The 23,945-nt window shown below is 44.6% G+C and overlaps 1 protein-coding gene across 2 annotated transcripts in view; it reads right to left on the reverse strand.

The window, feature by feature from the left end:
- Positions 1-338: 338 nt before the first annotated feature.
- Srsf4 (serine and arginine rich splicing factor 4) overlaps positions 339-23,945 on the reverse strand; it is a 29,445-nt gene continuing 5,838 nt past the window's right edge. Inside the window, exons 1-6 of one of the 2 annotated variants that reach the window (XM_076934105.1) lie at positions 16,523-16,548; positions 11,770-11,912; positions 10,943-11,055; positions 5,678-5,892; positions 3,616-3,705; positions 339-3,460 (exon numbers count right to left, since the gene is read on the reverse strand). In XM_076934105.1, coding sequence (XP_076790220.1) covers positions 2,695-3,460; positions 3,616-3,705; positions 5,678-5,892; positions 10,943-11,055; positions 11,770-11,912; positions 16,523-16,533 — 1,338 coding nt within the window. In that variant the 5' untranslated portion in view covers positions 16,534-16,548 and the 3' untranslated portion in view covers positions 339-2,694. Of the gene's footprint in view, positions 3,461-3,615; positions 3,706-5,677; positions 5,893-10,942; positions 11,056-11,769; positions 11,913-16,522; positions 16,549-23,945 lie in introns of those variants that run through there. The other variant, XM_034502052.2, reaches the window with a different exon arrangement.

Consider the following 23,945-nt stretch of genomic DNA (forward strand, 5'->3'; position numbering starts at 1 on the left):
TCTGGTTTTTGCTTGAAAATAAGGGATGATCAAACAACTTGTGGCCAAAGAGGGCGTCCAGTCTCCTTAATGGCCAAACAGCATCCTTCAGGATCCCCTTCAGGATCCCCTTCAGGATCCCAGACAAGTAGCAGGTTATATTCCAGGACAAGAGGACCAGTCTTTCCTAACTTTGGGAAAATAACTAAAGTCATTTCTAAATGTGACCCTAATACTGGAGAGGCTGTGTGGCACGCTACATGCAGCTTTCTTGGCTGTAACGGGCTGGCAACAGATTCTGAGATGTTAGTGATGTCCCTGAGTGTCTGTCTTCACTGCAGACAGAAGAGGACACCCCACACCTTCCTTGGTGTTCTTTATTCAGAGCTTCACATTTATGAGAACGCCAGCAAAACCCACCGGCAGGGACCTGGGCACATACAGAATTTTCACAGGGTTGCACCTTAAGATCGGCGGTTAGAATCCGTGTTTAAGTGAGAACTTCCCATGGCCACCACAGAGCTTACTGTAGAAACATAACTTTGTTTACAAGCCAAACAGGAACAAAGCTTGCATTGTGAGATGGAAAAGTTATGAACTTTTTAAAAATTTAGGGGTTGCAGAGATAGAGAACGAGTTGCTCCTCCTGAGGCCCTGGATTCAGTGCCCAGCACGTGTGTCCCACCATCACCCATAACTCCAGCTCCAGGGAGTTTCCGGCCTCCCCAGGCACCAGGCACACACATGCACACACACGTAGACAAAACACAAAAAAAACAAACGAAAATTTAAACTGCCCACGTCCCCATTCTTACAGGGTAGAGTGGGGAGACATCTGTATGATACTGAGGTGGATTCCTTACCTTGTCATGACAACACAATGACGAGCCCAGATAAAGGGAAGGTAAGTTCACGGGAGTCAGGGATGTCTTTAGTTTGGCTGCCTAGGACCTAGGATTCCATGGTCCAATCTGAGCCAAACTCACCTACCTCTTCTCCAAGAGCTCAGAACGGCTTTAGCACCACAGCCATCCAAAGCTCTCACTGCTGTCTCGCTAATCCTAGACCCTCCTGACCATACCCCAGACCATTTTTCTTTTCTGGACAGTGTTTCTCTGTGCACCCCTGGCTGTCTTGGAACTCACTCTAGACCAGGTTAACTTCCCAACTGCTGGGATTAAAGGTGTGTGCCACCACCGCCTGGCTGGACATCTATCCGGGATTTTACATGGAGAGGTGCCGCTTTCCAGCCTGCAGGCCTGCTCTCCAAGCATGTGCCTGGTCAAACACTTCTTTCTTGGTGCTGTCATGACAGCCCCCCCCCCCCAATTCCTTCCCACACTTCTTCCCGGCACCATCTCTGCTGGGCTTACCACTTGCTCAAACCCACACGGCCTGTGCTTTTCCCCACCGAGCTTTGCACAGCATGTTTCCTGAAACCATGTCTCCAAACCTAAGCCATGGTGGCTGCCTTCCCAGACCGCACACTTGCCCTTAGTGTGTCATAAACTCTGGGAAGGGAAGATAGCAGTCTGATGTTGTATCCCAGGCCCCTGTAGGTCTGGTTTATGGACAAGCAGCTTGAGCTCTAGGGACAGATCCCAGCAGATTCCTGCACAGCGGCTCTGTCCGCCCAGCTCGCCACATGTACTAAGGAGCCCAGCGTCCGCCTTGGCGTGCCGCCCCTCAACACCAGATGTGAGCCACCATCAGGCACCTCCTGAGCTATGTGGCCATTAGTGCGAAAATGACTGAGGCAAGGTAATCCAGTAGCATGGCCCTGGTTCTCAGTTCAGATTTACGGTGATGAGAGGATCATGGTGGGGTGGACTCATGACAAGACCGACAAGCACAAGAACAACCTCTGCTCTGGAAGAACTCACTGGCGATGCGGCTTCCATATGGCCTCATTTCTCCTCAGCTTGACCACAAGCTTCTCAAGAGAACCCCAGAATCACAAACTTGGGGACTTGCCTTCACTCTGCTGGGTGAGAGTCCTTTGGGAAATACTGCTTCTCACCACTGGGAAAACAGCAGGACAGATGACACATCAGGAAATGCCATTTAGATTCAAGCACGGTGAAATTTTGTCAAGCAAAAATAGTCTTTATTCAAATTTAATGGAAACAGGGGTCACTATACTTTGCAAGACGGGGAAAAATAAAATTAAAAAAACTTCTTTTCTTTAATATAAAACAATATAATCACAATACCAGAATATGGAGCTCTACAGTGTTACTTCCTATGGGCTATGCAGGTATCCATTTCTCTTGACTGTGCTATTCACAACGTTGGTAAGTCCGGAAACAGGAGACCGGTGGTGGGAGACTGAAGACTTGCACTTTCACTACGTGGCACACATCAAAGGGCATCGATTTGAGGGCAAACGGCTGAGCTCGCCACACCCACCTACGCCATCACTCCAGCCTGAGAAGCCGCACAGGCGCCGAGCTCCCTGTAGCCGTGGCCAGGCCTGAAAGCCAAGGCGGTTGGGTGTCCTACTGTGAGGAAAGGGAGGTTTGAGGAGTTGCTTCAGTGGAGCGGGAAGGCCTGGCCCGGGAGGCGGTACCCCGGGAGGAAGCACTGAGATTGAACAACTGAGACACACCTTAGGGAGTTCATGTACAGCAGTGACGGGTGTTCTACTTCACTCTTGTGCTACGGCTACCAACATGTACAAAAAACTTCTCGGCAGTTCCAGCGTGGCATAGCCAGTTAGGACCTCGAGTGGGACCTGGATCTGGACCGGGAGGGTGACCTGGAAGCAGACCTGGATCGAGAGCGCGTTTTTGAAGCCGACTTTGACCTGGAGCGCGACTCTGCCGGGAGATTGGGTTTAGATTTGGAAGTGGATCTTGACCTGGCCCGGGGCTCTGGATTGGGACCCTCGCTCTCGCCCTCAGCCCGGCTTTCCTTCTGGCCAGACTCTGCCTTGGCATGTTCTCGCTCCTTTGACACTGAGCGGGACGGTGACCGGGAGTGGTCGGTGTCCTCCTTCTTCTTCTTGCTGCTGCTGCTGACTTTGCTGTCCCGCTTGCTGCTATGTTTCCGGCTGCGCTCGCTCTTGCTGCGGCTCCGGCTTCGACTTTCTTCCCGGCTTCTCTTCCTGCCCTTCCGCTTGTCCTTGCTTTTGCTTCGGCTGCGGCTCCGGCTGCGGCTCCGACTCTTGAGAAGACTCTTCTCCTGGCTGTGACCCCTGCTCACGCTCCTTCGCCTCTCCTCCTCTGCTCTCCTCTCCTGGCTCCTGCTCCGACTTTTACTGTTATGGCGGCTGGGGCTGTGGCTCTTGGCTTTGCCAGAGCTGTCGTTGTTCTGGAGCTTGTCTTCTGCATGGTCTTTGCTCTTGCTGCGGCTCTTGTCGGGGCTGCGGCTGCGGCTGCGGCTCTTGTTGTCTTTGCTGGGGCTCCGGCTTTTCTCTTTCTTATTGCGACTGCGGCTCTGGCTGCGGCTGCGGCTCTTGCTGCGGGAGTGGGAGCCTGACCTGGAAGACACAGGTGCTGGGTGAGTAACAGGTGACCAGACACTTTCTAAGTCAGGAAATAGAGAGCACAGGGCATGTGGGGTACGGAAGCAGGGGAAAGATGAACCCCCATTTCCAGGGCTGGAAGGCTGGGACAGGAAAAGCTGCAGGCCCACCTGGATCGAGAACGGCTCTTTGAATGGCTGCTTTTACTGCTACCACTTCGGCTTCTGCTCTTCCGGGAATGTCTGCTTCGAGAGCGAGACCTGTGATGGAGGAAAAAAAAAAAAAAAAGCTTTTGAGACAGGGTTTCATTAACTTTGGCTGGCCCGGAACTTCCTAGGTAGACCAGAATGGCCTAAACTCACAAAAATCCACCTGCTTCTACCTCTTAAGTCCTGGGATTAAACACATGTAGAACCTCACACAGGTTAGAAAAATAAAATAAAAATTGTCAGTAAGGGGCTGGAGATTTGCTCAGTGGTTAAGAGCACTTGTTCTTGGAAAAGACCTGGGTTCAATCCCAGCACCCACATGGTGGCTCATAATCATTTGTAACTCCAATTCCAGGGATCAAACATCCTCCTTTGAGCTCAGCAGACACTAGGCATGCACATGAGATGGAGATACGGATCAGCAGTTCAGAGCACTTACTGAACTTGCACGGGATCCAGATTTGATACCCAGCACCAACATGGTGGTTTTACAACTTAACTACAGTCCCAGGGGAACTGGTACCTCATCTAGCCTTGGTAGGTAGCAGGTACACAGATAATACAAACATGCAGGCAAAACATCCCCAATTTTAATTATATAAAACATTGTCTAATTATATTAAAAGAAGGCTGTCTAGAGCCAACCAAGACATTCATTTCTTCAGTGAAAAACTGCCTGCTGCACATAAGAGTTGGGCAGTGGTGTACTTGTAATCACAGACACGAGGTGGAAAGTTCCAGGTTAAAGACAGAACAACCTTCTGCTAAATGACTGAGCTGGGTCCCGGCCAGGAAACACTACAGCATAAAGACACCCATGGAGCAACGCGGTAAATAGAAATATGGCTTGAATACTTGGTGATGACAGTTATATACTGTGTTTTTGGGGACTTTCTTTCAGATAAACATAAATATAGTATGAAATACAAAGGAAGGAAAAAAAAGAATACTGCAAACACATTTGCACATGGTCTTTGGACATTGACCACAGGAGAGGTGTGGGGAGGCGCCAAGAGCACTGGCGTGTAAAGTGAACAGCGAGGCTCAGGGCTCTGACCACAGCTGATGGAACCAACCTCGTGATCTCCAGAGACACAGAAGATTGCTCTGTTGTTTCTAGACATTGCTCAGCATCGTTATCTCACACAGCTATGACAGGAGTTAGGTACAGAGCACTTCTAATGCCATAGCCTAGCTGAAAACCCCCTCTCCCATACCTCAAGCCCTAGCCTTGAGATCACAGGAAATAAGCAGGCAGCACACTGTGCAATCTATAAACCCAGCTGTGGGAAAACTTCAACAACACATTCAAGTCACGTCTTCTCTACTCTGGGAAACACCCCCACACTCCAGGCCTTTATGAAACACCTCTCTGCTAGAAAGACATGGCCCTGTCTACCCATGACCTCCAGCGTTATAAGCTGTCTCCATGAGGATCCTAACCATCCCAGACCAGCTGTGCTGGCTTACAATGGCCATCATTCCCTCACTGCCTATTTCCTCCAGTGAGGGTGGGGATCAGATCTGTCTTGTTCACAAATGCCTGCCAAATCTGGTGCTCTCTACTCTTTTTTAAAGACAGTGTTTCTTTGTGCAGCCCTGGCTGTCCTGGAACTCACTCTGTAAACCAGGCCTGTCCTTGAACCCAGAGATCCACCTGCCTCTGCCTCCCAAGTGCAGTAAGTGAGGATAAAGGTGTGCGCCACCACTGGCAGCTTCTACTCCAGTTGCTTGTAAGAACAGGTGTCCTGGCCTTACGTGCTTCTAGTCCAGTTCATGACTCAGCTCCCCAGAGAAAGGTGAGAGGCCACTGAATCCTGTCTCAGAAAAGGACTTTACTTCTGTTTGTATTTGTGGTGTAAGAGGTTCATGAGTTTCACAAACTGCTCAGTTCAAAGTTCTGAGCCACTAAAGCACATGAAATCATGCTATGAAAGCCAACAAGAGAACACGAGTGGGCCGTCCATGCTGATCAGTGCAGTACTGTGGAGTGAGTGCCCAACTCCTGATATGTCAACAATACCTTGAGTGACTCCGGCTTCTGGAGTAAGACCGGCGCCGTCTAGAACCTGGCTTGTCTTCAACTAATCTGATTTTTCTGCCGTTGACTTCAGTTCCATCCAACTTTTCCAAAGCTCTTTTCATATCAGAGTAAGACACAAATTCAATCACTCCTTCGTTTTTGCGTCCCTTGTGAGCGTCTGCATACGTCACTTCTCCTGCCTGACGCATGTAATCCTAAAGGAAAAAACAAGTTAAAATGCAGCAGGCAAGGGAAGCCGTGGTGCAAGTGGCAAAACCAACCCACATCCTCCCATGGCCATGTCCATCCTCATCTGCTCAGTGTGAACGTGTGAGTAAAGGGAAGTGCAGTTAAGTGTCAGGATGGATCTGGGCAAAGACGTCAGCCTAGCGTTCCAGTGGTGTATGTAACACACACTAAACAGAATAGACGTTTGTGGTCTCTGTTCATTTTGTTGAGTTCTGTTCTGCATTTGTAAACACTGAGCATGTCATTTTTGTCATTTCCCTTATTTGCTTCATCACAAGCATGTCTGTCAGTGTGTCTTAATATACACAATCTTCTAGTCACCATCCCTGCATACTTCTGAGGGTTTCTCCATTGTCAAGAGTGCAGGTTATACTTAGACTGTGATCATTATCCACAATCCATTCAAGAACACCTCTGTACAAAAATTTGAGTTATTTGCAGAAGTATGGGTTCTGGATAAAAGGCTAGTAGCCATTCAAACTAGGACATGCATAAGTGAATACAGATGCAATCATGATTAGACCAAGATGGGAACGCCATGACAAAATTAGGGTAAAGACTGACTGGCGGAGAGCTGGGCCAGTGCTGCTATCTTCACATTTTTATCTTATATGTATGAGTGCTTGCCTTGCATGTATGTCTGTGTGCCCCACGCATGCTCACTGCTCTCAGAGGCCAGAAGACGGTATTGGGTTCCCTAGAACTAAAGTTAGAGGTTTTGTTCAAACACACATTGATCCACCTGCCTCCACCTCCTGAGTGTTGGGATTAGAGTTTTGAATTGCTATGTGGGTGCAAATCTAGCTCCTCTGAACAGCAGCAAGTACTGTTACCTGTTGAGCTGCCTCTTCAGCCCTCAGTGCCACTACTGGATTTCAGCTAGTCACACTTACAAAGCAGTGATGGCTGACAGACAGCTCCTAACAGCAGCAGTCAGTGACTGCTCCATAGTGTTTTATCGGCTTACTCCTTGTCATAACCACACAGACGGAACTACACCCATTCCACAGATACGGATGGCAAATTACAACAAAGTTGTTAATTGTTCAAAGTCAGTAAGGTATTCATCTAGGGCACAGAGGCAGAAAAAACCCAGTATGGAATTATTTTTTCATGAAGCAAAGTTGGGGAGGGTTAATAAAAACCCAGAAAGACGTGCTCCAGATCACGGCTATGAGTAAATCCTTCAAGAGTTGCCTCTTAGCTGGACATGGGAGTACACACCTTTGATCCCAACACTGAGGAAACAGAGACAGGTTGATCTCTCTCTTAATTAGAGGCCAGCCTGGTCTACAGAGTGAGTTCCAGGACAGCCAGGGAGACACATGAAAAAACCAAACCAAACAAAACAACAACAACAAAACCCACAAAAAAACCAAACTATCTTTGGAATCAATTTTCCCTGAGGGTTTCTCTGCATAGCACTGATTGGCCTTGAATTCAGAGGTCATCTGCCTGCCTCTACTGCCTGGTAAGTACTCTTAAAAAAGTTTTATGTACGTACAGGTGTTATGGCTGTGCAACACATGCACACAGAGCCCCTGGAGGCCAGAATAGGGCACCAGACACCCTGCAACTGCAGTTACAGACAGCTGTGAGCCACCTTGTAATTCTAGGTTCTCTGGAAGGGCAGGCAGTGCTCCTAACCACTGAGCCATCTCTCCAGCCCCCTAGAACCAAATTCTTAATCTTACTGCACTACATAAGTAAAACTTCCAATTCTTCATGCCAACAGTATGCTGAACATTTCCAACCCAATTTATACAATGTGATATAAATCTATGACCTTAAGAAAGATTTCTTCACTTTTACTTTATGTAGATGGCGTTTGACCTCCATGTATGTTTGAGTACCATGTGCAGGTCCTGCTACACATGCCTAGTGTCTGAGGAGGCCAGAACTGGGCACTGGATTCCCTGGACTAGAGTTACACAGTTCTGAGTTGCCATGTGGTGTGGGAATTAAATCCAGGTCCTCGGAGAGAACTGTAAGCTATGGCTCCAGCTCTAGCTTATGGATTTTAAAGAGTAAGATCCCTTTAATTTGTTTGTGTTTTAAATTTCCTTATTAATGGCTAATATTTTCTTTCTCTTTTTCTCGAGACAGGGTTTCTCTATGTAGCCCTGGCTGTTCTGGGACTCACTCTGTACACCAGGCTGGCCTTGAACTCAGAAATGCCTGCTTCTGCCTCAAGTACCGGGATTAAAAGGTGTGTGCCACCATCTGGTTACAGCTAATATTTTCTATACCTAGGACCCCCTTGACTTCTAAAATAAAAATATATTAATAATTATAAAACTGAGCCTGGTGATGATAGACTGGTTTTTAGCTACTCAAAGGGGTTAAGTCGAAGGTCTGCATAAACAGTTCAGTTCAAGGCCAGCCCAGGGAAATTAGAGTTAACTTCAAGAAAAAGCAAAGAGCATTTGGGCATGGAAAGGCAAGCCTTTAATCCCAGCACTCAGAAGGGAGAAGCAAGGGATCTCTATGGAGTTCAAGGAGAGCCTTGGCCTATACAGTGAGACCTGCCTCAACACCCTCCTTTCCTTGCACAAAAGGGAAAGAAAGAAGGCTGGGTACATACAGTTCATTGGTATATACAGTTCATTGGTATGGCACTTGTTCAGCATGTGTGAGGTTCAACTTCTAGTACAAGAAGTTTATGTTAAATAAAGTTACAACAAAACAGCATTTTGTAGTTGAGGATCCAAGATAGACAAAAGGGACTTGTTAAAGTCATACAACTGGTAGGAGGCAGTGTCAGATCTATTATTTTTGTTTTCCTGAGAGAGAAACTGCCCAGGTATAGAAGCAAAGCCAGTTAATGACTTTGCTAAGTGGACCAAAGAAAATATCAACACCTTCAAATATTCCATGTAGCCACATGCCAGGAAGAACTAGTCTTCTTTTCCTTGATTTTTTCTGTGTATGACTGTCTGTGCACCATATGCATGTGGTGCCAGCAGAGGTCAGAAAGCGGCACTGGAGACCATGAAACTGGAGTTATAGATGGCTGTGAGCATCCATGTGAGTGCTGGAAACTGTAGTTGTCCTTTGAGAGAGCATCCAGTGTTAACTGCTGAGCCATCTTTCCAGCCTTTAGAGTTTTATCTCTAGATTATGTGCAGATGTGTGTATCTGTGGGTGGCATTGTACCTGTGATTAAAGGTGCCCATGGAAGCCAGCAGAGGTCATCACATTTCCTAGACTGGAAGTTACAGGTGGCTGTACGCTCCATACTGGAGTGCAGGGAACTGAATTTGGGATTTCTGTAAGAGCAGCAAGTATTTTTAACTGCCCCAATAAAGGTCCATAATTGCTTAGATATCTCTCCATCCCCAAGGGCTAGCCTTTTATGCCAGATTATTCTCAACTCATGGAAATCTGCCTGCCTCAGCCTCTGCCTAAGTACTGGGATTGAAGGAGGTGTGTACAATCATGCCTTAAGTTTCTCTGCATCTCATCTTTGTTAACCTAAAAGTTGTCTGTAGCAAATTTGAAAAAGATCCTTTAAGATAAAACAAATGGGGCTAGAGAGATGGCTCAGAGGTTAAGAGCACTGACTGCTCTTCCAGAGTCCTGAGTTCAATTCCCAGCAATTACATGGTGGCTCACAACCATCTGTAATGGGATCTGATGCCCTCTTCTGGTTTGAAGACAGCTACAGTGTATTCATATAAATAAAATAAATAAAATTAAAAAGATAAAACAAATGGCTAGGCAGTACCTTTAATCCCAGCACTCAGGGCAGAGGCAGGCAGATCTCTGATTTAGAGGCCAATCTGGTCTACAGAAGTTGCAAGACAGCCAAGGATACAGAGAAACCCCCAAACAAAACAAAACCAACCCGAAACAAACCATAAAATGAATGTAAAGAATTCCTAACTACTCTTTTCTCAACTCCTTCATTTTGGTATAAAAAGAAACAGCTTGCCTCTTTCATTTGTTCTGAGACCATCCGGTTAAGACACTTCTGCACAAGTTTTCTTCCCTACCAAGATTAGAAACACTGTTCTCAAGAAGTGACCTTCGGCACCTTGGATGGCCACAGCAGCAGAACTTGTTCATTCTCGTGGTGCTGAGCTTCAGTGTATGCACACCAGCCAGGTTTAAGTGCTTAGTACCAAGTTACAGCCCAACCCAGCCCAGCCCTGGCTCCTCCTCCTCCATCATTACCACCACCATCATTTTATGTGCATTGATCACCACCACCACCACCACCACCACCACCACCATCATTTTATGTGCATTGGTGTTTTGCCTGTGTGCAAATGTCAGATCCTAGAGTTACAGACAGCTGTGAGCTGCCACATGGATGTTGGGAATGGACCCCCCATCTTTGCTCCTCCCAAACCTCGAGATCTTGGAAGTTTTGAATAATTTTTTTTTCTTTCTCTTCGTTTTTAAAATTATTTTATTTCTTTAAGCAAGTCTCCCTCTGTAGTCCTGACTGGCCTTACACTCACTGTGTAGAGCAGGTTGGCCTCCAGTTTATGGAGCTCTGCTAACCTGTCTCCAAAGTGCTGACATTAAAGATGTACTCTGCCTTGGCTGGCCCATAAGTAATTCTTAAAAGATGGGTCGACCCCCACCCACTTTCTGAGATGAGCTGTCACTTCTGGAACTCACTATATACAGCACGGCTGACCTATCTTCCCACTTCTCTATGCAACCACTGCACCTGACTGAGAACACCACAGGCTGGAAAGTCTCACTGTACACTCACACTGTATACTGTATACTCACACTGGAAGCTCAAAGTTAGTAATGGTCCAGCTCCAGTTTACAGAAACAGGTTTTTAGCCTTTTCTATGCAGCTCCACCCTGTTTTCTCTCTAGAACACTATTTGCAGTGGAAAATTCCATGTAATACAAATGATTCCTCGGAGCAGTTGGCATCCACATAAGTAACGTATGAGTGAGGTTTTGATGTCTTTTATACTCCTAGGCCTGAGTAAATATACTTGCTTCCTACTCTTACCCATGCCCAACCTTAGAAAGTAACTAGGCCCAAACCTTCAGGTCTTGCCAGCTGCACCGACTTGACAAATTCTCCACAATAAGTCTGTATTCTGTGCGAGTAGGAGGACCGTATTTATCTCGGCCACTTCTTCGATAACCATATCCACCTTTAGACAGTTCAAACAGACAACATCACATAGTGTAAGAGGAGATGACAAAGAACACTCTTAAAATATCTAACTCAATCCCCCCTTTCTAAATAATAGTATGTGTATTTTAACTAAAGTCTTACCTTTAATTCGAGTTTAAACACAAAAATTCACCAGTTAATATTTATATTTTAAGTTAGCATGTATAAATTAAGAAACATAACAATTTAGAAAAAGCAAATTATTAAATCAGTTACTATTATTACCCATGGTGATTAAACCTTTGTGAGTATTTTTTACGGAAAGAAAAAGATGCAGGCACCTATTTCAGTTAATCTCATCTGCGTTTGAGGGAGCCTCTCCACCCAGGTCTAATGGGGTATGATTGTGGTCATTGAAGGCCAGCCAAGGGCCACTCATGGAAAGGTAACCAAGGTCAGCAAATGGAACAGATGGCCATCTTAGCCTCAAAAAATTCTTTTAATTAAAATTGAGATCTTTGTTAAATATATGTCAAATTGCATTACAGAAGAAAATGTTTTAAAGTATTAAAACAAACCCATGATATTGAATATTTAAAGTTTTATTTACAATTCTATATTTTAAAAGATATACTCTTATAAAAACAGCTTAAATATCTACCTTTAAATAAAACAATAAAATACTTTAAAAATTAACATTTATAACAACAAAGGTATGTTCTTGATACAAATAAATCCTTCAAATGCTTACTGCGTCCAGAACCGTAACTGCCATCACGCCGTGGGCCTCGGGCATGCTCAACAATGACGCGCTCACCACAGAGGTCTTTGCCATTCAGTTCATACACAGCGTCGTCTGCATCACGCAGATCGTCAAACTCCACAAAACCATACCTACGAGAGAGCAAACAGGACCTGGTTGGCATCAGTGGCACCCAGCTTCACTAATGTGTCAGAAATCAACGAGGTTCATGCTTAGCACAGGCTGGGGTTGCAAACTAAGGGCCAAGTTTTCTCTTTTCTGTAGCCAAAACCACATTGTCTTTGTGCCAATAGGCAACTAACTGCAAGAGTCAGAAGGCTGTATTAAGTCTAGCAGGAAGCAGCAGCAAATACTTTCAAGGGCTACTTGGTTTAAGGAATCACTGTGCCATTTCAAACAGCACATGAAAACTCACCCTCTTGCACTTTTAGAGTGAAGCCTGTCCTAGGTGCAGCTGGGCTCCCTGATGCACTGCTGCATTAACTGCTGAGTCATGTTCAACGTAAAGCAAGTCAAAGTCACAGTAGCTTAAGTCTCTGTTGTCAAGTTTTTTTCAAGGTTCCTGTATTCCTACCTAAACAAACTAGTCACAAATGAACTAACTCTTCTAGAAATACTAGCTATTTACTTCCCTGTGTGATTCCAAGTTTGTTTCCATGATATCTGGAGAGGCTGGCATGATCTACATACAACGTACCAGCTTATTTATATCATATTACTAGGTACTTTCGAGCAGAGACAGGGTAGTTTAATACATGTGGGAGAAGCCCTCCCCATCCCCTAAATTCTTTTAATGCCTGCTACTGACTAGTTAACCAAAATACAGAATCTGTAACATACTTACAAGCAAGGTTAAACTCAAATAAATTTTAGTTTGGTCTATGAAAGGCCTGCTCTGTGAGCACTGTCTGTATTTTAAAACAAAAATCATCCTTTGGATCCTATCCAATCACAAATGAGTTACAAGCCAATTCTTTAGACTCTGACAAGCTTGTTATGCACACAGGCAAATGATGATCCTCTATGCTCAAACATACTGACACTGGACCCAAGCCCCAGGACTTGCCAGTGATGACAACAACGACAACGACAACAACAACAACCTCCTCTCAGGAAATTTCTGGGGGTGGGGGTGGGTGGTTAGGCAGGGATTCACAGTGGAACTCTGGCTGGCCTTGAGCTTCCCATCCTCTTGACTTACTCAGCCTCCAGGGGGTGGGGATTACAGGTATGCATGTACCACTATGTCTACCTAGTTCAGTTTCTTGAGTTTGTGATGTACTAGGTTAACATGTCAATTGAGAATTCAGAATTGCCAAAATTCAACTAACCAAAGAGTTCTTTCCCAACAAATCTCTCAAGGTGACAGTAGTTGAGGTTACAAGGTGACAAAGTGCAGGCCAAGTTTCGGAGAGTTAAATTATTTATACAACCTGCATGCCAGAAAAGGGCACCAGCTCTCATTACAGATGGTTATGACCCACCACCTGGTTGCTGGGAACTGAACTCAGGGCCTTTAGAAGAACAGCTCTTAACCTGTGAGCCATCTCTCTAGCCCCTGGAGAGTTAATTTCTTTAATCACTTTTTTTTTTTTTTTTTATTGGTATGTGTGCATCATGGCTCCTGTGTGGAACTCGGAGGACAACTGTAGGAGTTGGTGCCCTTCTTTCACAAGTACGTCTGTCCCAAGGATTGGCCTCAGGTGGTCAGCCTTTACCCACTGGGCTATCTTGGTGGTCCTGGCCCCCCTTTTGTTTTAGAGGTGTTTTTTATGCTAAAATGTCTGAGTGGCATTCAAACTTTAAGAGGCCCTGACTCTCCATTAAAAAATAAATAAACAAAACAAGATAAAAACCCCAACAAAATAAAGCAGACACACATAGTTCCTTAACAGGATGTGTTTTCAGAACACCTGGCCATGTAGCTCTGTGGATCTGTGGAGTCTTAAACAGACTTCCACAGGCTGGAATTAGGAGCAGCTTAGTAACAGTGGTCTTGAGTAAGCATGCTGTTGCATTTGTCAAGGAAAATAAAATAAAGCCTTTCCACTCACTCACTGTGCTCAAAACTGCCTCAGTCACTTAATGGACACGACATTGTAGCTGCCTTTTCCTTCCTAGGAAAAATGAGTCATCAGGGAAGTGAACATTTAACAGAGATTTTTTTTTTTTTTTAAAGAAAAGGTCTTACTAACCCAGGCTGGCCTTGAACTCACAATAGAGAGCCACCTGTCTCTGCCCCCAGTGCTGGGATTAAAGGCATGCCCCACTACATCTGGTAAGGTGAACTTTATCAAAAAGCAGATTAAAAAAACAAAACAACAAACCCAATACTACTTTACTTTGGCTTTGTTTAGATCTATTTAGATAGACCATAAAATACCAAAAAGAACGAAGTATGGTCCTTTCTGTAACTGTGCAGACCAATCCTGGATCTGTTCTGTTTTCCTCTGCTCACAGCATTGCTGTCCTTGGCACCAGGTGAGAATAAGACAGGAAGGATAAGGATAGGCAAGAACACTTGCCATGAGCCTGACGAGATGGCTTTCTCTCTCTAAGGGGTACCCATTTGCTCGGTACCAAGGATCAGAAATGACTTCGTATAAGGTCACTACAGCACTAATTCCTAAAGACTCAACAAATAAATTACAAGAAAAAAAATTCCCCAAAATGGTTAAGGTTTATAACTACAAATCACAGAATCACAAAATCCAAGACCTTACACTCTGCAGGGCAACTGAGGCAGGAAGCCCAGTTGCAGGGGGCTCAGTGAGGCGTCAACTTAGACTCCATGGGCTGCAGCACTCAGCAGAGATCACTCTAGTCTAAGGCTTACATGCAGAGCTCATGGGACCTTTCAGGAAACCTGTGATAGCCTATCAGGGGAGGCACAGTCATTTAAACATAAATCAGTGCTCAGACAGACCAGACTCTACCAGCTGAGGCTGAAGCAAGACATAGGACAATTTGTGATGGCAGAGGAAAATGCCCCATGTAATCTTTCCTAATAGTTACCCCTAAGCCTCCCCAGGGGATCACTTAGCCATTATTCGACTAAACCAAATAAATAGTTGACTTAAGGTCCAATTTATTTAACAGGAAAACTTTGGTGGCATCTCTTTGAAATGCTTTAAAAATCTATCAAGAGCATTTTAATGACAAAGTTCAGATTAAAGACCAAATCAAGCATCAGACTGTCACCTCTGAAACTGGCATGCCAAATGGAGCTGAAACCACAATATCATAGAGAAAAAGCAGAAGGCTGGGAAATTCCTCTTTTGAGGATGAACAGACACTAGACCAGGTATTTCTACCAAAACACTCTCTACTTAGCTTTACATTCTCCAAACAGGTCCAGTGAATGAGCTATGAATAAGCAGCAGCCTGGGTAACAGTGGTAAAATGTCACCTACTAGTCATTAAACAGTCTCTATCCTCAACAATGTGACTTTATTTAATATTCATAGCATTCAAGAGGCAGGTACCAGTAACTCTGTTTTACAAATGAGATACAGAGGCACAAAAGTGAAAAACTCTCACTAAAAACTCAGCAGGGCTGGTGTGCAGAGAGCTCTGACTCACGTCTATTAAGATGGTCAGCAAGCTCTGGCCTCTGGTCTGGCTGCTGGCCCAGTTCTCTTAGGAATGAACTCAACAGCACACTTATTTTCCTTGTGCTTAATTGTCAAGTGAGAGTGTATACTACATACAACTAAGGTTTGTCCCAACACATGAGTAGAAGAAACATTAAAATCTGCACTCCTTTGGGTAGGTCTAGATCAAGAGTATCACCCAAGGTCAGGGGTAAATTTAACTTTTTACTGTCTAAGATATCTTTTAAAACTACAGATCTCAAATTAGTTTTAAACACCTTAGCAGTTCTTCAGCTGAAGTTTTACATCTTCAAAAAAAGCAAATCTTTCTGATGGATATCAGTGATTCTTCAAAAACCAACCTACATCCCTCTTAATAAATGATTTTAGTCAACTCCAGCCCAGTCCCTGATTCTCTGTGTACTCCTGGCTCCCATTCTGTAAACCAGACTGGCCTTAAACTCAAGGCCGGCTTGCCTCTGCCTCCTGAGTGCTGGGATTAAAGTTGTATGCTATCTTTGCATGGCTAATAAAATATGTTTTTAAATTTAAATATTAACCTGAACACTATTCCTTTTGTACTTTACAGCAAATAACATAAAACTAACCTATTCTCCAAAACAAAACAAAACAACAAAGCTCTTTAGACTTTTCTGTCCAGGTAGAGAAGGATCTGAGGCATGCTTGTGACTGTATCATACGACACAGCATCTGGTAGGCTCTGTAAGCCTCACAAAACACAACTTGGACAGATAGATTTTTCCGGCTCTACCTATAATCCACTGCTGCTGCATTAGGGGTACTGTTAGGAGACTCCAGCATGGGAAGGATGAGCCTGAGGGAACTGGGGAGAAGGACTTAAGTGCAGGCCCTATCTAGCAGAGACACACCTCAACTTACTCAAGGGTGGCAGCATTCCATGCTTTCCCTTATGCTATGTGTAAGCACATACACAACACTTCAATTAAACAAAACAAAACAAAACAAAAATCTTTTCTTAATGTTTCTTCTATCATGTCTTCCCAAAGTGTTTTCCTCTGATCCTGGCATATCCTGTCCTAAGAATGAGGGGAGAACAGAGAACTGGTATCACTTTCTCCTTTAAAAAAAGTAAGTTTTATGACTCTGAAACAAGTCTAGCAGGCTACCTGGACAGCATAAAGCAAAGTCATGTTGCACCCATAGCTGCTGAGATCTTTGGTCCATTCGCACCCGTGTATGCTCTAGTCTTCTTCATCCACAGCTGATGCACTCCTCAGGTCAAACTGAAAAAGCACAACTGGAGTGACATGTCTTCAAACCAAGGTCCCTTAAGATGTCCATTTAGAAATGCCCATCACATTTCTTGCAAGAGTTCCCTCCTAAGCTCACAGTGCTGCCAAACAGGCTTTCTCTGACCACAGTACTTGTGAATCCCAAAGGTCCTGAACACCACCAGGTTCTCTTTTCCTTTATGTCTGTGGAAGGAGACTGAGGACAGGCCCAGGGGAGAAATGAGAAGCATGGCTGGCCTGGAGTTGGGCTACTCAAATGGCTAACTGAGCAGGTGTGACTAGAGGGTGCTGCCGGGGAGTGGATACAAGGAGCAGGAAAAGCAAGCCTCCATGCGTATCTGCGGACACCCACCAACACTGCTTCCCGAGGAGCATGCCTCGGATGATCTCTCAATAAGGAAAATGTGCCCCTTTCCACAGTGGATCTCTGCTCACCTTTGTCCTAAAACTGTGCCACAAGCTTTTCTTTGTATGTGGACATGAGAGTCCTCAGCCAAGCATCAGCAGGATGTGAGTTTGCCTTCCCAATGTGGTGAGCCATTCCCACATTCACTCATTTCCTTGTAAGAACCGAACCTCTCCATGGCTGGTCAGGATTAGGGATGTTGCTGTAGCCAAGGAAAAATTTTCATCTGTTGAAGTAAACCCACAGGGTGGTTTGAACCCTCAATCTAGAGCCAGTAGCATTAGATTTTGAGGGCAGAGCCCTTAAATATGCCCTGAAAGAAATGGTATTCAGTGAACAGGAATCAAACAGCTTTCAAAGCACTCAGTAGATCCTAGGCTTCAACCAACTTGGGTCTTAAGAGGTGAAAAGGGCACAGTGACAGGACAGTAAAGAGCAACTCTTGAGAGCTGCAGCCAGTGCACAGAAACCTGCAGAACTAAGACAGTTCTACAGCCAACTCTCGGGCTCAGGTGAGGCCAACTTGGAGAAGTTTGTGAATGAGAACAGTGCAGTTGCCCTGATTCCAAGATCTGCAGCATTCCAGGGCCCAGCAGCAGGCCCGCATGGCACATTAGCCAGTGTCAGTTACTGCTTAGCACGAATGGTCATGGACGTGAGCTGGCTTCCGCAGTGACTGAGGGAGTTTACAAGCCTCCAGGAGCAGGTTCCTGAGACCCTTTCCTATTCTGAGACAGGAAGGAGGCTGCTCTTGGCTTTCTGCCCTCCCTTTTTCTTTAGTCTCAGAGGAGGGAGGGCCATCAAGGCCACCCATAGAAGGTGGAAGACTTACCCGTGCTCACTCAGTGGCAGAGCTGGGGTGCGACTTCAGGGCTCACCATTACCCAGCCTGGGGCTCTTTCACGTCGGCAAACTGGCAGTTCCCGCACACCAAGAGCTCTCTGATTAGAGCTAGTGTGGATTCCTGGTCTGCAAACGGTTGGCCACAGCTCAGTCTGCACTTGATCTTTCCCCACCTTCAAAGAAGAAAACCTACCTCATGATTTCTCTCTTCCAGAACCCCTGATTCACTCCCAACAACCTTGCAATCATTTCTGACTACTTTCCTCTGGTTATCCACTGTGTCTACTGTCAGGTTCAAGCATTTTCTCATTGTACTGGGCCCTTGGGACTGTATTCCAGACCATGGCTATTTTCACTCAGGCAACTTGTCTCTACACTGTAGTGAGAAAAGCCAGCAGCTAAATTATTCTGTTTAGAAGTCTATGCCTCCTAGTTATCTTTATGTCCTTCTAAACACTTTGACTACAGCAGCTGAATCCTTCTGCCCTTCTTGCTGACAGCTGAGACGCACCTCCTTCAGGAGGCCTCACTCAGCACCATGCAAGTCTGATGCTCACCCAGCCACTTCTCCGGCACTTCTATCAGTTTCTCTCTTGTCTCACAAGGCAATGCTTTTTAAGCCTTGTCTCTTTCGTGTGTACTAATCTTGCCACTTCATTACGAGGGCTTTCACATAACAAAGGCTAGCACCAGTTGACTATTTAGCACAGCACTTGACTTATAGTAAAAAGAAATATTTTTATTATCTGCAATATTTCATTTGTTACTTATAATAAATACGAAGAGTGAATTCCTCTTCTCACTCATGAAGAGCTAACTAAGGCTTGGAGAGGCCAGGCAGCTTGTTCCCAGTCAGGGAGCTTCTCTGTGGTGGAGCTGAAAATGAAACCAGGCTCAGGACTCTTGAATTCCAGCTTTACTTTAAGCCACAGATCCCAAAGCCTTTGAAAGGCAGCGATGGCTTCTCCTGTTCTCCCACAGTCCCAAGTAGAACCTTTTCTATTTAATAAGCACTGCTGCTTGACTTAACCATAATCTAACCTCAGATAAGCCAGGTGGTAGCAGTTTTTTGATACAGCAGGGTGAAGTCTCCAGAGAAAAAGGACACTGGTCTCAGGGTAGGGTGAAGCACTCTAAGCTGGGGCATGAGACAACCAGGTTACTTTCACTCTTGTCTTTTGGTTCCCATAAGCCAGTGTCAGCCATCTGGTCCTTCCGAAAACATGTGTGGGTTCAGAACATAACAGACTAGAAGAATAGAGGAAAAATAAGATTATTCTGTGCAATCTCCATTCTAGAGGTCCCACATCAACCCCTAAAGTCTGTCTTTGCTTCTGAGGCTCAGCAAAAATTAGATCAGGATACTTGGAGCTAGTTGTGCCGATGTGAGAGATCATCAAAGAGAATACTTAAGGATACATTTAATTAATTTTGCAAAGGAATGGTTACTGGGACCAAAATATTTTATATTTATGAATGAATATTAAGAGAGGGGAAAAAAGGGCCAGCCAGAAGTCAAATACTGGGTTTACAGACTTCCAAATGCAAAGACTTCCGTAGCAATGGATGATACATATCTGAGACCTGATTTATTTGACTAATTCCAAGCTACTCAACCCCGTTAGGACTCTTTCTTCCTTCCAATTCCTCTGTCATAATAACCAACTCCTATTTTTCTGTCTTGCTATCTGTCAAGCATTATTGAAAGCACACATTGCTTTATTCAACCTTCCCAACTCTGAGGGCTATTGCCGGCTCCTAGACAAAGAATTAAGTCTTGGAGCTGTTGCTGGGTCTCTGGCCAAGGTTACTCAAGCCACCGAGTTTCTTCAATCTCAGATCCTAACCTACAACCTGCACCCCACCAGGCTCTGCCACTTCCCAGACCCAATGGAAAGTAGTCCTTAACAAGAGAAGCTGGAAAAACGGGCTCCAGGAGCACAGGCATAAGGACAGATGCCCACGCCTGACCACAACTGTGAGCACAGTAAAGGCGGAAACACCGATCCTGCAACTGGAGTATGTGGATACTAGTAAGTTGCAAATGTTTACTTTCTACTAAGTTACTAGTGGAAACAAAAATAACTTAAATTTCAACAGTCCAAGGGCTCGGAACTCAATGGATTAATTTACTAACGAGCACATAATGTGACAGAATTATCAGGAAGTAGTGGAAAGTTATGTAAGTGTGGCCTAGCTGGAGGACAAAGGTCATGACTGTGTATTTGGAGGACATTCAGGCCATTTCTTGTTTCTCTGTCATTTGGTCATCACAAGGTGGGCAGTCAACCACCACCACAGGTTCTAGCTGACAAGACCTTCTCCTGAACAAAGCTCCACAGCCATCGAACCAGCTGAGCATGAACTGGGATCTCTAAAGTGGCCAAAACAAGTTTTTCTTCTTTTAAGTTCATTTGCTCAGGAATTCAGTCACAGCAATGAAAAATGACTGACATGAAAAATCATCTGATTGAAAAAACATCTAATGATACATAGCTAAATTCAAGATTCAGTGGAGACCAAAGCCAGGGCCTTAGGGCTTGCTAGACAAGTACTCTAGCACTGAGTTAAATCCCCAACCCAAGCCCAGGGTCCTAAACCATACTACAGATACCAGACCATCTCTAAAGGAATATTCACATACTGGAACAATCATTATAAAAAAAGAAAACTTACTCCAGAAGAAGTAGATTTTTAAAGTGTTACTTTGTAATTGTCCCTACAGCCTATCTGCCAAGTCAATTCCATCACCCTCAACGATTTATAAACTCAGCAGGCTGGTGGTGCTGTGGTTCAGTGGTGCAAGGCCCTAGGGCTGTGTGGCCCTGGCTGTCCTGGGAACTCTACAGCCCACCAGGCTGTCCCTGAATGTAGAGATTCAGCAGCCTCTGCCTTCTGAGTACCAGGATTAAAGGCAAGTCCACACAAGGTCTTGAAACAACCCTGTTATAGAGCTAAGTCTGCTAAGCTGCTTCCCTGGACTCTTAGCATATTCTTAGCCTAGGAATGGGACACCTAGAAAACAACACAAACTATTTAGTTTGAGGATCAAACTATACTAATTATAACCTCCCTGACATAACTAAATGGTTATTTTAAAGTTAAAAAAAGTTGTTTTCCTTAAAGAAGTTTGAGGCAGTCCCAATTACACCTATGTCTCTTTCATTTTCTTTCAAAATTTTGAGAGAATTTTCTGTCTCTCAGAAGTCTTACACTAAAGTTCACGAAGCTTAAACACAAAAAACAAGTGTACTGTACTCATTATTACTAATTCAGAACACATCTCTTGGGACACATGTGTATTATGTCCACTCACCAAAACAAGGATATACTCAGCAAACAGGGCTATCCAAATCTACAGCAAAGCCACACACAGAATGGCTCCAACAATGCAGGGAGCAGGTCGTTAGGTGCTAACAAGCTTAATGGAGCTCACACCTCTGGGACCATCTTGCTGTTTACATGTTGCTCTTAACTGCCCTGGGTAGCAGTCTTCTATTCTTTTCCACTTCAACTTTGTTAAAGATGTCCATGCAGTGCTATTTCTTGGAGACAGATTTCCCCCAACTGGCCATTTCATTATTTTTACAAAAATCTCAAGTTCTTTTAGCTCGTACTGCCTCACTGCACCACATGACATATGCCCCGAGTGTTGCCCACCTTGTCAGGCTGCTTTCAAAGCTCCTTCAGTCCCCCTCCTCTCTCTAGGTCTTGGAGACTCTTCTGGTACTAGCTGCTAAGTCTTTGGCTCTCACCTCTGGCCTATGTGGGGCTTGCCTTGGAATGTAAATCCAGAGCACCACCCAGCCCTTCACTTGAAGGATACTCTAAGATTAGAGGCTGCAGGGATGACAGGACACTGGAATGTGTGCTGACACTGACACACATCCTGCTCCAGGTAGCCAAGACAGCCAGAGGCTTACCCACTCCCCATCCATTCTTTACCAGCATTACACAAAGTACGACCTGTCTCACTTGAGGCTCATCAATTAGAAGCCTCTAGAAAAGACTACAGGGTAACCAGGCCAGGGAACCCATATTACCCCTGTAGGCAGAAAAGGAGCAACAGGAGAAAAGCCTAACTGTCAATGCAATGCCATGGCTGACATGTGAATGAAAATAACCCACAGTTTCCAGAGCTTTCAAAAATTCATCCCATAATCTTGGCTTGTCAACCACATGTCTCAGCTTTCATATTAGCACAAGCCAGGGATACCATTTGTTTATAGTACTTTGATACAGTTAGTTGAAACAGAAACTATACAGATTGTGAGACAGGACAATGGCTAAAGGTCAAGCCTGGCAGCCTGAGTTGAATCTTAGGAAAGGTAGGAGAGAACTGACTCCAGCAAGTTTTCCCGTGCTTCCCACACATGTGCCATATAGCATGCTACCACCCCAGAAATGGATTAAAAAAAACCATACAATGAAGTTGTTAATATTTTCTAGTTTTTAGAGTTCAGTGTTAGCTCACACATTTATAAATACCACTCCTAATATTTTCTCAGATATGTGAAGCACTTTCCTTTTGAGACTGCAAAATACAATTGTCTGTGTAAAGTTACCTAGATGCATCTCAAATTTCCACAAACCCAAAGCACATATATTATCCAGTCAACACTCTGTGCTTTGAAAAGGCACCCTCGTGCAGCTCATCTCAAAGAGAAAAGGAAGAACAAGACACTAAACAAAGAACAGAGTTTTAAAAGGTCATGACCAAATGATTGCATGTAATGATCATTCATAACACAAACCAGGGTCTGGCACCCAAGAGGAGAGAGAACTTGAGACAGGATAATTTATGTTAGAAGTCCTTAGATACAATTTATAGTCTTGTTTCCTGGTAGTGATTTCTCAGAAGAGTTTAAATTTCCCATGTTTTGGGAAGAAGTAACATAATAAAATGGACTGCATTTGTAATAGTTACACAACTATTAAAACAATGACAGAGTATTACCTCATCCAGGGGCCCATCTTTTCCTTTCCTTTTCTTTTTCTAAAGACAAGGTATCACACGAATCCCGGCTATCCTCAAACTTTCTGAGCAGCCAACGATAACTTTGTTGTCCTCCTCATTCTGCTGCTTCCACTCCCAAGTGCTGGGACTACAAGAGAAAGCCACCACACCTGGCTAGCTTTGTTGAGTTTTTGAGACAGGATTTATTATTTTCTTGTCCTTTTCTTATTTTCTGAGACAGGGACCCATTTATTACATTGCCCAGATTGGCCTTCAACTCCTGGCTCAAGAGATCCCCAAAGTATCACTTCAAGCAGCAAAGATGTCAAATAGCATCATGGCTCAATACCAGTAGGATACCATGATACAAGCACTCTTAGCCACTCCTGCTTTTCTTGTAACTGGTATGGTTATTTTCGTTTTTAAAACAGGGTCTCACTATGTGGTCCTAGCTGGCCTGGAACCCACAGAGATCTGTCTGGTTCTGTCCATTGGGATTAAAAGTGCACACCATCATGCATTAAGAACTTTGTGTGTTCATTTCTTGTGGGACTAATGAATTTTGCTCCATGAAATGTGTCTTAAGACACAATGCCAATAGAGATTTTCACGCATGACATTCAATACAGGGCTGTTTATAAGAGCTAGTATTAGGGGACAGCCTAGGGGGAATGGCAAGGCAAAGTACAACTCAGCTAGACAAAGAATTTTAGGCAACCAACAGTAAAGATTTCAACGTAATGACAGCGACGACGACAACAACAACAACAACATCACACAAGCCAAAGTAGAAAAAGTGGCACACAACACATGGGGATATACCTCAGGTGCTTAGCATGCATGAAGCTCTAGATTGATCCTGGCACTGCATAAAATGAAAAAGGTGGACCACATCTTATAATTCCAGCACTTGGGAGAGGCAGGAATATCAGAAGGTCAAGGTCATCCTTGTTTACGTAGTAGGTTTGAGGCTAACCAGACAGACTGCACTATCCAGTCCAGACAGGGTCTGGTTGTTATACCTGACAGGCCTTGAACACACAATCATTTTGACTCAGCCTGCTAAATGATAGGATTACCATAGTATATCA

Source organism: Arvicanthis niloticus, chromosome 5, assembly GCF_011762505.2.
Source record: "Arvicanthis niloticus isolate mArvNil1 chromosome 5, mArvNil1.pat.X, whole genome shotgun sequence".
Classification (NCBI taxonomy): Eukaryota; Metazoa; Chordata; class Mammalia; order Rodentia; family Muridae; genus Arvicanthis; species Arvicanthis niloticus.